A 14,267-nucleotide genomic window follows, 5' to 3' on the forward strand; every position below is an offset into this window, starting at 1 on the left:
AAACAGTCGCTCCACATAAAGTATAAATTACGTTGTTTTTACTCGCCGAATGTATTTTAATGGACTACAGTATGAGACACAGTAGCGCAACTCTCTCTGAAGTTTATACATGAAGAGTTCTGATCTTTGAAGGGTTTGATTGGAGTTGGAACGGACGCATGTGCGTCTGTGCGTCCAGAAAATTGCTCACTTTAGTGCCTTTTTGGGGTTAAATTGTTTAAAATCACTTATGTGTTAACATTTGCAAGTCTTTCAAACACGTGCAAATGATGAACTTTCACCCTATTTAAATTTGCGCATTAATCTGCGAATCGCATGCGAGCCGAATCATGGGTCGTGATCTGTACAGATCACGGATCAACTGCGATCCGTTACACCACTAATTAGTATTAAAAAAACAAACATCTTCAGATTTGGTAGCCTACAATATTTACCTCTTATGATTGAGTATTGGAGACTTGGGCTTTAGTAGGCTACTTGCTGGTGGCAAGCTTCTAATTTTTCCGATGAGTCAACGACGACCGGAAGTGAATCTTGTCAAAGAACGAAAAAATAACGGTATTAGTATTTCTGTTCCGGAACATATATTTTTTTGAAAGTTTCGTTTCTGTTACTTGCAAAACATCAAAAGTTTCTGGTTTCCGTGAACCGGTTCAAAGCCTTGCTCTAAATATGCAACATTAATCCAGAGTTTTCAAATGTAATAATGTGTAAAGTCTTGAAAGCTGACTGCTCCAGATGAATTACTATCCTGGGGTAAAGTATCAACATTTTAATACATGGAACAAAATACCCCCGGAAAAAACAAACTGTGAAAAGGCCGTAAATTTTCTCATTCTTTCCCCTGATTTATTTCACAGCCCCCATTTATTTTCTCACGGCTTCTCTTAGTGCTGGACTCTGCCTAGTTTCATTGTATCTATCTCTTTCTTTCTTTTGGCTCTGTTAAATTATCAGATGACAGCTGGTCGTTGTCATACTCTCCTCTCCCCGGTAACAGAGGAGTCTGGTGAGGAGGGCACCAACAGTGAGGTCTCCTCTCCCCCCGCCTGCAGATCTCCCTCACCCGGGCCTAACGCTGACACTTCTCAGGTACCCATGCCACTGACCTACACTTTACTAACTCACTGACCCAGACCATCCACTGCCCGCCTTGTTACATTTAATCAGCCTGTCCCTGATCCGCTGCTAACCCACTTTAAACTCAAATGATCAATTTCTCGCAGCAGACTTTTCGATTTGAATAGGAATGTTTGTCTTTGGGTTCCCACGGTCTTGGAATACAGTTATTTTACAGCCCTGGACAAGTCATGGAAATTGAGTAAAATTATGTAAATTTCTGTATGGTGAATATTTAAACATTTTTCTTACTATGCAGTTTTAAAAAGTCTCTTTCTCTGGGAACTCTACTTGACAAAGATATTTACAAATGAAATGATTCACTAAAATAAACTTCCAAAAAAGTTTTTTAAAGGGGACATTTCACAAGACTTTTTTAAGATTTCAAATATATATATTTGGTGTCTCCAGAATAAATATGTAAAGCTCTAGCTCAAAATACCATATGGATAAATCATTATAACATGTTAAAATTGCCATTTTGGGGTGTGTCCTTTTAAATGCAAATTAGCTGATCTCTGGACTAAATGGCATTGTTGTGGTTGGATAGTGCAGATTAAGGGGCGGTGTTATCCCTTTCTGACATCACAAAGGGGTGCCAAATTTCAATGACCTATTTTTTCACGTGCTTGCAGAGAATGGTTTACCAAAATTAAGTTACTGGTTTGATCTTTTTCACATTTTCTAGGTTAATAGAAGCACTGGGGACCCAATAACAGCACTTAAACATGAAAAAGTCAGATTTTTGTGATATGTCCCATTTTAAAAGAGCAAAACTACTGTCATGCCACTTTAAAAACTAGTTGTGATAGTTAAATTAATACTTTTAGTTAGTTAATTCCCAACACTGATGCACATACGGTGTGTATGTACTGTACATCATTCATCTAATAAATTGTAGGTAGTTGTCTGTTGAACACTGATTTGATCAAAGGGACTCAGGAAGTAACAAAGATGTTTGGGTTAGGCTGCACAGATCTTTTATGTGTTCTGCATCTGGCAAACACACGATCAACCACATCATTGTTCTTTACTGTGGCGTAACCAAGTTATTGGGTGAATGTGCACACTGATTTCAGCCAACAGTCTTAAATGCAGACGCAAAACATACAGTAGTATCGTTGCTACTGTTTTACTGTATTTTTAGGTGATTTGCAGAGTTTGGTTTATTATTCACATGTGCACACACATACACAAAAACAATCACACATTGGTGTTTCTCATAGGGTTCGGGACGTGCTCCTCTAAGCAGAGCACCTCTGCAGGAACTGTATGACCCATCCATGGAGTCGTGTGCCTCTGCTAACCTGGACGACCTTCAGCGTTCATGGGAGACCTTGAAGAATGTGGTAATTTTTTATAAAGCCATCTCACATTGTCGGATCTAAACCGCACTTTTTTATTCGCTAGTTAACATGTGCATCTCTGTTCAGATAAGTGAGAAGCAGAAGAGTCTTTATGAAGCTCTGGAGAGGCAGCAGCATTATCAGGAGACCTTGCAGTCCGTGTCTACAAAGATGGAATCCATCGAGACAGCACTAAATGAGGGCTTGGAGCCAAGCAAGAGCCCGGAGAGCCAGATGGCCGCCCACCAGGTGAGCGATACAGTAGATCAGATATAACAAGATGTCTTGGTCATGTACAGTATAAAGCCTGGAGTATTGATAGCGAGTATTAGATTTCAACATCTAAGGGTGGGTTGCACCAACAAGGATTAAATTAAGCAGAGTTTAGAGCTAATCTAGGGTTTGTTGATCCCAGTTTAATTTTAATTCGAGTTGTGTTGCACCACTTAAATTTAAACACAGATTAACAAATCTTAGATTAAACCTTTAAACTGTATTAAATCCTTCATCTGCGATTTATTTTGTCCGCCATGTTGAATTTTCCGGTGTAATTAAACAGCAACAATGTTGACGTTGTCATTCAAAAAGGAAATAAACAGTTTATGCAAGCAAAGGTAATGTAATTCTTGTATTATAAATCACATACACCGGTAGGCTAATCTTAAGGTCTGATTCAAATAAAAACATTTGAAAATCTTTTAAAACAATTAACAGACCAGGAAATATTGTGACAGGAAATATTGCAAAGCTCAGATATTGTGCTATAATGAACAAGATGTGTCGACGCATTTGTCATGAAGCGCCACCGTGTGTCCGTACATTCACTGTCCTTCGTCTGACTGGAGCGCGCGTGAAAGAAGAGAAGCACATACGAGCATCGGTAGCTGTCACCGGTGCTGTTAATAATCTTTTTGAGCCGCCAAACTCACTTTGTTGAGATGTTATAATAAACGCATCTTTGAATAGCGCCACCATGCTCGCGGTATGTGTTTCTAATCATTTAGCCAGACATTTAATTGTAAAAAAAATATTTAAACCTCCTCATATGCAAGTTTAAAGTTAATCCCTCACTGAGATTTAAAACGGAGTTTAAAGTAATGGAGCAACAGGATTAAAGATAATCTAGATTTTCTGTAAGATTTAAACCTGGATCAAAATGACAGTTTAAATTTAAACCTGTTTATTTTTAAACAGGTTTAAAGTTTGGTGCAACGGAATTATTAAATAAGCTTTGATTTAAACCAGATTTAGGCCTAATCCTTGTTGGTGCAACCCACCCTAAGTGTTTCTTAGTTCTCAGGAGTCTTTAATATAGGCCTCGTACACAATGCAAACTTTTGGGATTGATAACCGCATTTAAAGGAAAACACCACAGTTTTTCAATATTTTACTATGTTCTTACCTCAACCTAGACGAATTATAAATGCTTATATTTTTTCAATGTGTGCACTTAATCTTTGTACAGCGTGCTGTGAATGTGTTAGCATTTAGCCTAGCCCCATTCATTCCTTAGGATCCAAACAGGGATGAATTTAGAAGCCACCAAACACTTCCATGTTGTCCACTAGTTGTTCAGTTCGGTTATGCACACACTATGTAGAGTTTTTGTAAAAGCGGTTGTCACTACCTGCATTTTGCGAAGTTAATTCGGTAGTAGTCAGTTTAATAAACTACTAAAGCGTGTTTACAGAACAGAGTTAAGCACTAAAAGGTGAAGTGACAACCGAATTTATATGCAGTGTGTACGAGGCCATCATGTTACTGATCTGCAAATCACTGGCATAACAGGCATCTTGTTTATTGTACAAGTATAAACAAAAAACATGTGTGTAAGTGAGTATGCATTTATAGTAATGCGAACCATTTAACTGGATCTTTGCCTGGTGCATACTGTAGTGATTTTAAATACTTTGTTTGTGGTGTCATGTTCTGTAGGCACTGATGGATGAGATCCTAATGCTTCAGGATGAGATCACTGAGCTTCAGGCCTGCTTCTCCCAGGAGCTGCAGTTGGATGAGGAGAGTTTAGAGGCAGATGCTGGAGACCAGCTGGCCCTCCAATCCACTCTTACTGTATTAGGAGAGCGCATGGCCACCATTCACATGAAGGCTTCAGGGAAGCGACAGCTTCTGGATGTAAGAAGCAAGAGAAGTGCAAAGAATTTTTTTTTCTTTTTTTGTATTTCATAATTGTTTAACTGCTTGAATTCCTGAAATATGCTTTTGATGACATGTTATGATTAATTTAGTGTCAGTAATTACATTTGTCTTTGTTTCTTATCTTTCTCTCTGTTTAATAACACTGATCACAAATCATACAGCAAACACTAGACACACCTAAACAAACTCCAAACGCGAATAATAAACGAGACTGATAACAGAAGATCAGCAGAGAATAAGCATTCAGTACATGTCTTCATACTGTAAATACAAGCAATGATAGTGCATTGTTTTATTCGTCATAAAGAAAAAATAATTGCCCTCCTGTAAACTCCCTGTGACTAGCAAATTAGCACCGTAATAGATCTAACCAATCCAACAGGTTTGTCCCACTTAAACATGTGTGTTTGATCTACAACTTTCTAGCTCAGTTAAAAAAAGTTTTGGGTGTTGGTAGGGTATGACCGGATTGTGGGTGAACATGTGAGCAATGTTTTTGTAAGCATATTTGTATGACAGGAGTTATTGACGTGACACCGGCCTCGTTCTGTATGTTGTCTGCCTTACAGGAGCGCTTGAGCGAGCAGTTAGAGGAGCAGCGACAGGAGCAGGCACTGCAGCGTTACCATAGCGAAGCAGAGGAGCTTGATAACTGGCTGTTGAGCACACGTGCAACACTTAGCTCCGCCCTACAGCCACACCCACAGGACATGGACATGGAGGAGCAGCTGATTGACTGTCAGGTAAGAGTCAATGCTTTGTAATCAAAAAGTGACACAGGAAGCAAGCATGTATATTTAATTATTAGAAAATGAATAAGAATTTTGCCGTTTACGATGGTGCTTCACGATGAGAAGAACCATTTTTGGCTGAACCTTTAAAATCCAAAGTTTTTTTCTGTTAAAAAGTGTTTAATTCTGTTTAAACAAGATGGTTAGATTCCCAGGGACAGCACATAATGATTGCAAATCGCTTAAATGCACTGTAAGTTGCTTTGGATAAGTGTATGCCAAAATACAGGCTTATATAGCTACATTCTATGTCTCAGCCAATAGATTATCATGTCTGACTGGGCTAAAGTACACATGATCCACTGTGTGTTTTTGTCACAATCTGTTGGTCAGTAGGATTAGGGTTTTCTTCGTCCCGTGTAGTCATTAGACGTCCAGCAGTGCGTGTCTGCATTCCTTTAAGGAGACACACACACACTTCCACGTGTGCGTCTTTTGTGTTTTGATTAGAGGGCTGTAGGGATCAGTTTGACCTTTCACCTGAGACTCTTTGTAGGTATGCAGGGTGGCCCTGACCCACAGCTGACGGCTGTTAATGTTTTCCTAGTGCTCATTGGTGAATGCTGCAGCAGGCCCTCTTGACTCTATTGAGCTGAAACTCTGTATAGATCTATCTCCCTTTATATGATAACTGGTTAGTTACTAGGGATTAGTGTACCTGTGGTCTGCTGTGGATTTACAGTATCTAAAGGCCGTCTAAGCAGCTTGGTAGATTATGAGTCACCGTACACGTGTCCGATCTATTTTTGTTTGTACACACTTTCTGTTGTGGTTTTACTTGCAGGGAGAACATAGAGTAATAAATCAGTTTCCTTTTACAGTAGGTTCAACTTTATAGATATGGTACTTTATTTATAAAAGATTCATGGATTGTAAATAATAGATAAATAGATTTTAAATAGACTAAAAGAAAATACAGTACATTAATTTATTTAAATCATGTAAATTTATAAATTTTTATTTTATTTAAAAGATTTTAAAACATGAAACACATTTTTGTTTTATTTTTATGAAGACTTTTAAGAATATATGTGACCATGGCCACAAAACCGGTCAGTGTTTTAAAAATGAGATTTATACATCACCAGCTAATATTGAGAAAAACACCTTTAAAGTTGTCCTAATGGTTGCTAAAGTCCTTAAAGGAATAGTCTACTCATTTTCAATATTAAAATATGTTATTACCTTAACTAAGAATTGTTGATACATCACTCTAGTACTTCGACTCGGCGCAGTAACACCCTCCCTCTCCCATTATGAGAGGGAGAAGGGGAGCGGACTTTTCAGGCGAGTCTAAGTACTCCCAAAAGTGCTATTACGCCATTAAAATATAGTTCCTCTTTTAAATCCGCTTAGAAAAGCGCTACGTTTTATTTTGTACCACCAAACTTGCTCGTATAACTACTCGTCTTAAATAGGAAAAACGTTGATGTGTTTGGTCACTTCTAACTTTATCTCTAAATGGTACAATTGAATGAATGGGGCTAAGCTAAATGCTATCGAAGCGTCGCAGCGCGCTCCAGCGCTTACGTGCACACACACAGATGATAGAGGGATGTATCAACAATTCTTAGTTAAGGTAATAACATATTTTAATATTGAAAATGAGTAGACTATTCCTTGAAACACATATTACTGATGATAAATACATTTTTATATATTTATGGTAGGAAATTTACAAAATATCATAATCTTTACTTAATATCCTAATGGTTTTTGCCATAAAAAAATCTAATATTTTGACCTATACAATGTGTTGTTGCCTATTGCTACAAATATACCTGTGCAACTTATGACTTAAAGGCAGGGTGCATGATTTTTTTTAAATTCTTTGGAAAAGGGAGTCGGGTCGAGTACCAAAACACACTTGTAGCCAATCAGCAGTAAGGGGCATGTCTACTAACCAACATCATTTCCTGGGTTGCGTATGTGTGGGGCGGGTCTATCAAAAGAAGGTTCAGATTGTATTGGGGTAGGGGCGTGTTTGTTTAGGTGATTTCAAATATCAACACTGGCTTGCAGAGATCATGCACCCCACCTTTAAGCCCGGAGTATATTCAGTTTTTTTGTGTATGTTTTCGCACAGCCTCGCAAAGTATAGTTTATTTGACTCGTAGGTGTACGCAGACGTTCGACGCATGCACATTGCAACAAAATACAATGCGTCACCTCGGCTATATACTACATTTACTTGCATGCACGACCTATGTGTACAATGTACACAGGGTTTTGTATGCGTACAGTACACACGCACTGTTCTGATGACCCCCACGTACGTGTAAACACTGAACCATACTTCAGCCTTTATGGTCCAGGATCACATATTTTCAATGCAAGTGCCATTCCGCTTGATAACATTTTTATTAGATAGAAGTGCTACAAATGTGTTTACCAAACGTTTTTAACACTGACACAGATATATTAACTGTATTATAATCTCTATTTTCTGTTGTAGAACATGTTACTGGAGATCGAGCAGAAGGTGCTGTGTCTGTCTGAGCTATCAGTACACAGCGAGAGTTTACTTATGGAGGGTAAGGCCGGCACACGAGGTGACGCTGAACAGCTCTCCTTTAAACTACACAGCCTCAAATCCAGCCTGCTGGAGCTCCAGCGAATTCTTCAAGACAAACAGACCCACATACAGGTGAGAGACAATGTCTCCAACTCCTTACGTTTAAAAAATGACGATTAATATTTGAGTAAAATGACAGAAATTGCTTAGAATACTTTTCCGTTAAATAACAACAAACACACCAACACAAACCCTAAAATACACAAACATCAATGGATGCTTTGTGATCAATGGTACAAAAGAATGACAAGCGCTGTTTATTGTTGAGAAAGATGTTCTGTGACTTTCCAGTAGCATCTATCTGAAACAAAGAGCTTTTACAAAATGTAGTGCATGTCTGGAATTTTTGCACTGTTTGTGTAAATGTGAATGTATTTCACATGTAAAAGCCAGATGTAGGCAGTTTTGGGTATTCTGCTATCGTCAGTCATGACTAAACTTTAACTTAAAGGGACACTCTACTTTTTTTGAAAATATGCTCATTTTCCAGCTCCCTAGAGTTAAACATTTGATTTTTACCATTTTGCTGATCTCTGGGTCTGGTGCTAGCAATTTTAGCATAGCTTAGCATAATCCATTGAATCTGATTAGACCATAAGCATTGCGCAAAAAATAACCAAAGAGTTTTTAATATTTTTCCTATTTAAAACTTGACTCTTCTGTAGTTACATCGTGTACTAAGATCGACAGAAAATTGAAAGTTGGGATTATCTAGGCAGATATGGTTAGGAACTATACTCTCATTCTGGCGTAATAATCAAGGACTTTTATATTATTTATATTAGGAGGCACAATTATATTATGCAGCAGCCGAAAATAGTCCCCTATCTTTTAATAGCAGTGGACTATTTTCGGGCACATTAATGTGTGTTTTATGTTTAGTAAAGATTTTAATATTTTTTTATCATGTTTTATTAAATAAGGTGTATTCACCTGAAGTAATATACAGTAACACTTTGTAACATGTAATGATTGTAGTAATATCAGGGTTTCCCGCAGCACTTTTCAGTTCGGGCGGCCCACCTAAGCTGGGATACCGGACCACCTTAACTAGGTCGTCCCAAAAAAAAATTTCGCTGCACAAAAGGCCGTCAAGTGCATCTCGGAGAATAGCATGGACGCGCTTCACACCACGAGCGGGCACGCGCCACATGGTCGAAATGAGAGAAAGACATGGTTTGTCACTGTCTGGAGGATAACTAGCCAGTTGATAAAACATTTAATTAATTAATAATCTAGTATGTGTTCATTTTCTGGCATAGTTTCTTCAAAATTGAGTTTTATTTGAGTGTTTTAAATAAAAATATTTTCATCATGACGCCTGTTTGATTGCCACGCCCCCGGCCCGCCCACTTGCACAACCCTACCACCTTAACTAACACATTTTCTGCGGGAAACCCTGAATATGTTGTGTGTAAATACATTCAACTAAACCAAACCCTATGTAAGGATCCTGTCTTTATCTGACATCTGTCTGTTCTTCAAGGGGTCACTGCAGGAACAGGAGGATAGTGAATCAGACTCATCTCTGTCTCAGAGCCCCAATATGATGGACTGGCTCAGCCAGGCGCGATCCACACGCAACCAGCAACATCAAGACACGGTGCAAAGACAAAAGGTAGAAAATCTTGACTATTCTAAAGCAGTGACATGATGATAAGGACAACTTAACTAGCGTTGGCATAAACAATTTACATGCTACATTGTCTTCATGTGCCATCACGTGATGCAGGAACTGGAGGAGCAGCTTGGTGAACAGAAGAAGTTACTGCAGTCTGTAGCATGCAGAGGAGAGGAGATTATCTCACAGAGAACAACACCTAATGGAGAGAGGTCATAACTGACAAATTTTAATTATCTCTACAATGCAAAAAAAGTTGGTTCAGCTTGAAAAACTGATTTACCTGGTTGCCTGTTCGCAACTAATTGTACACAACTTCACGCCTTTGGCGTGAGAGACCTGGGTTCGAATCCACTGTGACACACCATTGTGTCCCTGAGCAAGACACTTAACCCCTAGTTGCTCCAGAGGTGTGCAACTTCTGACATATGTAGCAATTGTATATAGCAATTGCAATTGTAAGTCGCTTTGGATAAAAGCGTCAGCTAAATCAGTGGTTTTCAAACTGGGGGCCGGGGCCCCCAGGGGGGCCGCGAGATGGTGCCAGGGGGCCCCAGTTTTATGACATTTTATGAAATACATTAATTTATCATGAATTCTGTGTAATTAAACCTAAAAAATAATAAGCCAACAACCAACAGCACTACTAGGTATAATTTTATTTGTTTTGTTTAATTAAAATATTACATTTTAAAACTGTTTGTGTCATAGATTTTCTTTCGGGGGGCCGCAAAAAAATGCACTGTACACAAGGGGGGCCGCATGCTGAAAAAGTTTGGGAACCACTGAGCTAAATTAATAAGTATATTGTACACAACTTTTTTTTAAGTCAACTAATATTTTTAAGTTAATTTAACTCAAAATTTTAATGCAACCAGGTAACTTACTTTTTTAAGGTAAACCAACATGTGATCCATGCTCGTCAACTCTCCTTGCCTTTAGCAAACCAAAACATTTTATTTTCGACAAGATATTTGTTTCAGTTTAGCCACTAGCCAGGCTGATGAATAAATACAGACTGGAAGTTCACTTTGGTTCAGTTGTGTAACCGCACATGCATCCGATGAAACCGTCTATTATGCTCTGATGGAAATTACATTTTGGCACCAATATTGTAGTCCAATTTTCTTACCGTCTAATTTCATTGCTTGCTTTTTATGTTAATATAAATTATTTTTTACACATATCTTTTTGCACGTTACACATATTTTTGCATAATTATAAAAACAAGCACAAGTCTATGCTGTATATACTCAACAATAGCAAACATAATAAGCTTTTTTCACTCATTAGTTCTCCTGCTGAATTTTCTGAGTTGGATGATGATGAGAACATAAGCACAAAGGATCAGATGAGAGTCAGATGGGAAAACATGAGCAGAGACCTCAACAACAAACTACAACTGTCACTTAACACATTGGAGCAGGTGACAAGTATCACGGTAATCAATATTCACGCTTAACTAGAGCTTCATGTTATATTCTGATCCTATTACAAAAAAAGTCAAAAACATGAATGTTCGTCCTTTAAATAATGACCTGAATCTGTTAGGTCGACCAGCCAGTGTCCAGTCCATGTGGAGTTTTCAGAGGGGAGCAACTGACACAAGACATGTTATCACCCAGAAGTCTTTTTGAAGACTTCAGCAAGGAGCTGGAGGTACTTGAACATTTGATATTAAACTTTATTATGGCTCAAGCATTAACATGATTGTACAGTCACACCCAAAACATCATGTTTTGTTGTGAATAGTGTCTTATAGTTGCATTACCGCTAAGGTTTACATTTACTCATGTCTTCCTCACAGGAAGGGGGCACTGACAGTAAGCGTGTTAATGCTCTTGAGAAGGTTCTCTATGAGGCTGTGTCATCAGCTTCGTCTTGGCTGGACAGTGCTGAGAATGAGCTCATATCTGGCCCAATGCTACTATCTGATGACTCAGAGACTCACCTGGGCCATTTGGAGGTAAGACAGACATTTCAAAGTAGTGTTTTTATTATAAGAATACTGACTTTATCTCAAACCATCTTCACTTTACTTCTCATGCGTGTCTTTAGGGTTTGAGTAAGGAGGTAAAGAATGTCAATGAGGAGGTGTGCAGGTGTCGGGAGGTGCTTGGAGAAAAAGAGCGACTGTTGGATGAAGGTGAAGGAGGTGTTTTGGTTGAGGAGGTATTGGATGGTTTGGAGGGAAGACTGAAGCTGGTGGACTCAGTGTTGGAGCAGCAGTGTAACAATGTAAAAGACAAGCTGCAGGAAGTCAGTGTTTTCCAGGTATGTCTACTGAAATCGCATCCTTACGAATTGAAAAAAATGAGTCAGTGTTTGTTGTTTATATAAATGTTGGTATTCTCTTGCTCTTACACACATCTGTTTTTCTCTTTATATTTGTGTTGTCACCAGACTGAGTATAGGCTTCTGCTCACTGCTCTGAGCGATTCTAAGTACCAGCTTTCACGGAAAATGAATGCTGCTATGGATCGCCCTGCCTCCAAACAGATGGAGGTCAGACTTTTTCTCAGTTAATTGTTAATTGTACAATTTCAAGCAATACTATCTCACCTGGCTAAATTTAAAAAGATAAGATCAATAAAGACTCTGTTGTACAGGTTCTAGCAGAAGCGGAGGACAGTCTGAGGGAATTTGAGCAGAAAGTTTCTGAGATGAGAAGCCGAGGAGAGACGCTACAACCCAACCAGTTGTGCACTCAAGAGTTGTTGAAACTACAGGTGTTTGTGACAGTTCTTCGTTTCACATCTTTCGTTTGTACATGGCCATAAATCTAAACCGAGTTCTTGTCCCCTGTTTTTGAAGGATGCATATGAAGAGCTGGTGGAGATGGTGGGCTCCAAGCGGAGTGGGTTGAACCAGACTTTGGTTCTGAAGGCTCAGTATGAGAGAGCACTGCAGGACTTAATAGATCTGGTAGACACAGCCCAGGACAAAATGGCTGCAGATCAAAAGATGAAAGTCGGCTCTGTGATCGAGGTTCAGATCCTTTTAGACAAACACAAGGTAAATCAGCTTTGTTTTGTGTTTTGTTCATTCTAGTTAATGCTTCAAAACCAATTTGCTATAGATGATCTACTTAAAGGGTTAGTTTATCGGAAAAAAAACAATGATTTACTCACCCTCAAGCCATCCGAGATACATATGAACATCTTTTTTCATTCAAAGCTATATTCGAAAAAAGGTGCATTATCAGTGCATTATCACCACCTACTGTGTTGGAGTGGCTTTTGTAGCAATAATGCACCGTAATGCTGCGTTCATACCAGCCGCAGTAGAGGCGGCAAAATGCGCTATCTGGCGTAGTTAGACGCTTGAACATTTGATTACTCGGTTCATTCGCGTGTGAAAGCCGCGTTTGAAATTCTATTCAATCAAGACATTTACGGGAAAATTCGCGTCTTGGGAGGGGCTTCTGCGACTCTGTTGAGACTCCGCTTACTTCCTGTAATCACGTCACTACCACAGCAAGGTCCTGATTGGTTAATGCAGAAATGCGCCAAAGTTCAGATTTTTCAACTAGCGCATTTCCTGGGGCAACGCTCAATTTGCGCCACAGGATGTCTAATTGTGTCTTTGGATTAACTTAACATGTAAATCACTCGCGCTTGCCGCCTCTACCGCGTCTGGTATGAACCGTACATAACATTGCAGGGTTCCTACGGGGTTTGGAAAAGTATGGAAAAGTATGAAATTTGATTTGAGAAAATTTCCAGGTCTGGAATATGGAAAAAATAAATAAGAGTATGGAAAAATATTTATGTTTCCAGACTATTGTCCCTATTTCGTTTTCTAAATATAAAATAAAGAATTTCTAAATGTATATAATAAAAATATATTACATTTACAATCATTTTTTTCACTTGGATCAGTCTGCTGGCACTGCCAAAAAATCGTTTTTACACTTGATCTTATTAGTTTAGAATGACATAAGGGTAAGTAAATGATGTTAGAAATTTCATTTTTGAGTAAATAATAACCCTTTAAAAATTTGTGACTGATTTAGCATTTTGTTCGTTAATGTCACGAAAGGCAATATTTTAATATAACATTTCTAAATATTTTATTTATAATTAGACTTTTGTTTAAACAGTCTTTTCAAGTTTGCTGTACCTACAGCCAATTAAGTATTGTCAATTGAGCTCTATTTTCAATTTTCTGGTTAATTGTACATGAACATCCCTTCTGTTTCTGTATTTACAAATTTAACATGATTGCCTACATAGAGGTTTTGACTCAGAGTGTAACATACTTGTCGGCACCGATAGCATTGTGGGTAAGTGCGTCGCCATGTAGCACTGTTGCGCTTCTTGAGACCCGAGTTCGAGTCCTGGCTAATGGACTTTTCCCCATCCCGCCCCCTCTCTCCCCCATCTCACTTTTTATCTAGGTACTTTCCTATCCTAGTAAAAGGCAAAAACACCAATACTTAATGTTTAGAATGTAACATACTTGTTAGCAGTTGAATTTAAAAACAATTTATCAAAGTTAAATATGGTAGTAAAATTATTATAGTTAAATATGGTAGTAAAAATCTGTAGGGAAGTCTGGAAATTTGAGTCTGGAAAGTATGGAATTTTGAAATGAAAATTGTGTAGGAACCCTGACGTTGGTGCTATCCGCCTTTAAACGAAGAAGAATGTAGA

At 38.4% G+C, this 14,267-nt stretch overlaps 1 protein-coding gene across 4 annotated transcripts in view; it reads left to right on the forward strand.

The window, feature by feature from the left end:
* Window positions 1-14,267, forward strand: part of syne1a (spectrin repeat containing, nuclear envelope 1a) — a 163,983-nt gene that overhangs the window by 114,009 nt on the left and 35,707 nt on the right. For 3 of the 4 annotated variants that reach the window (XM_073856031.1, XM_073856030.1, XM_073856028.1), the window contains 15 exons: window positions 958-1,092; window positions 2,346-2,468; window positions 2,553-2,714; window positions 4,401-4,601; window positions 5,195-5,368; window positions 7,872-8,063; window positions 9,478-9,609; window positions 9,724-9,824; window positions 10,906-11,053; window positions 11,164-11,271; window positions 11,420-11,578; window positions 11,671-11,886; window positions 12,016-12,117; window positions 12,222-12,341; window positions 12,427-12,627. In XM_073856031.1, the coding sequence (XP_073712132.1) occupies window positions 958-1,092; window positions 2,346-2,468; window positions 2,553-2,714; window positions 4,401-4,601; window positions 5,195-5,368; window positions 7,872-8,063; window positions 9,478-9,609; window positions 9,724-9,824; window positions 10,906-11,053; window positions 11,164-11,271; window positions 11,420-11,578; window positions 11,671-11,886; window positions 12,016-12,117; window positions 12,222-12,341; window positions 12,427-12,627 (2,274 nt within the window). The remainder of the gene's footprint in view (window positions 1-957; window positions 1,093-2,345; window positions 2,469-2,552; window positions 2,715-4,400; window positions 4,602-5,194; window positions 5,369-7,871; window positions 8,064-9,477; window positions 9,610-9,723; window positions 9,825-10,905; window positions 11,054-11,163; window positions 11,272-11,419; window positions 11,579-11,670; window positions 11,887-12,015; window positions 12,118-12,221; window positions 12,342-12,426; window positions 12,628-14,267) is intronic. The other variant, XM_073856029.1, reaches the window with a different exon arrangement.

This window comes from Misgurnus anguillicaudatus, chromosome 18, assembly GCF_027580225.2.
Source record: "Misgurnus anguillicaudatus chromosome 18, ASM2758022v2, whole genome shotgun sequence".
NCBI lineage: Eukaryota > Metazoa > Chordata > Actinopteri > Cypriniformes > Cobitidae > Misgurnus > Misgurnus anguillicaudatus.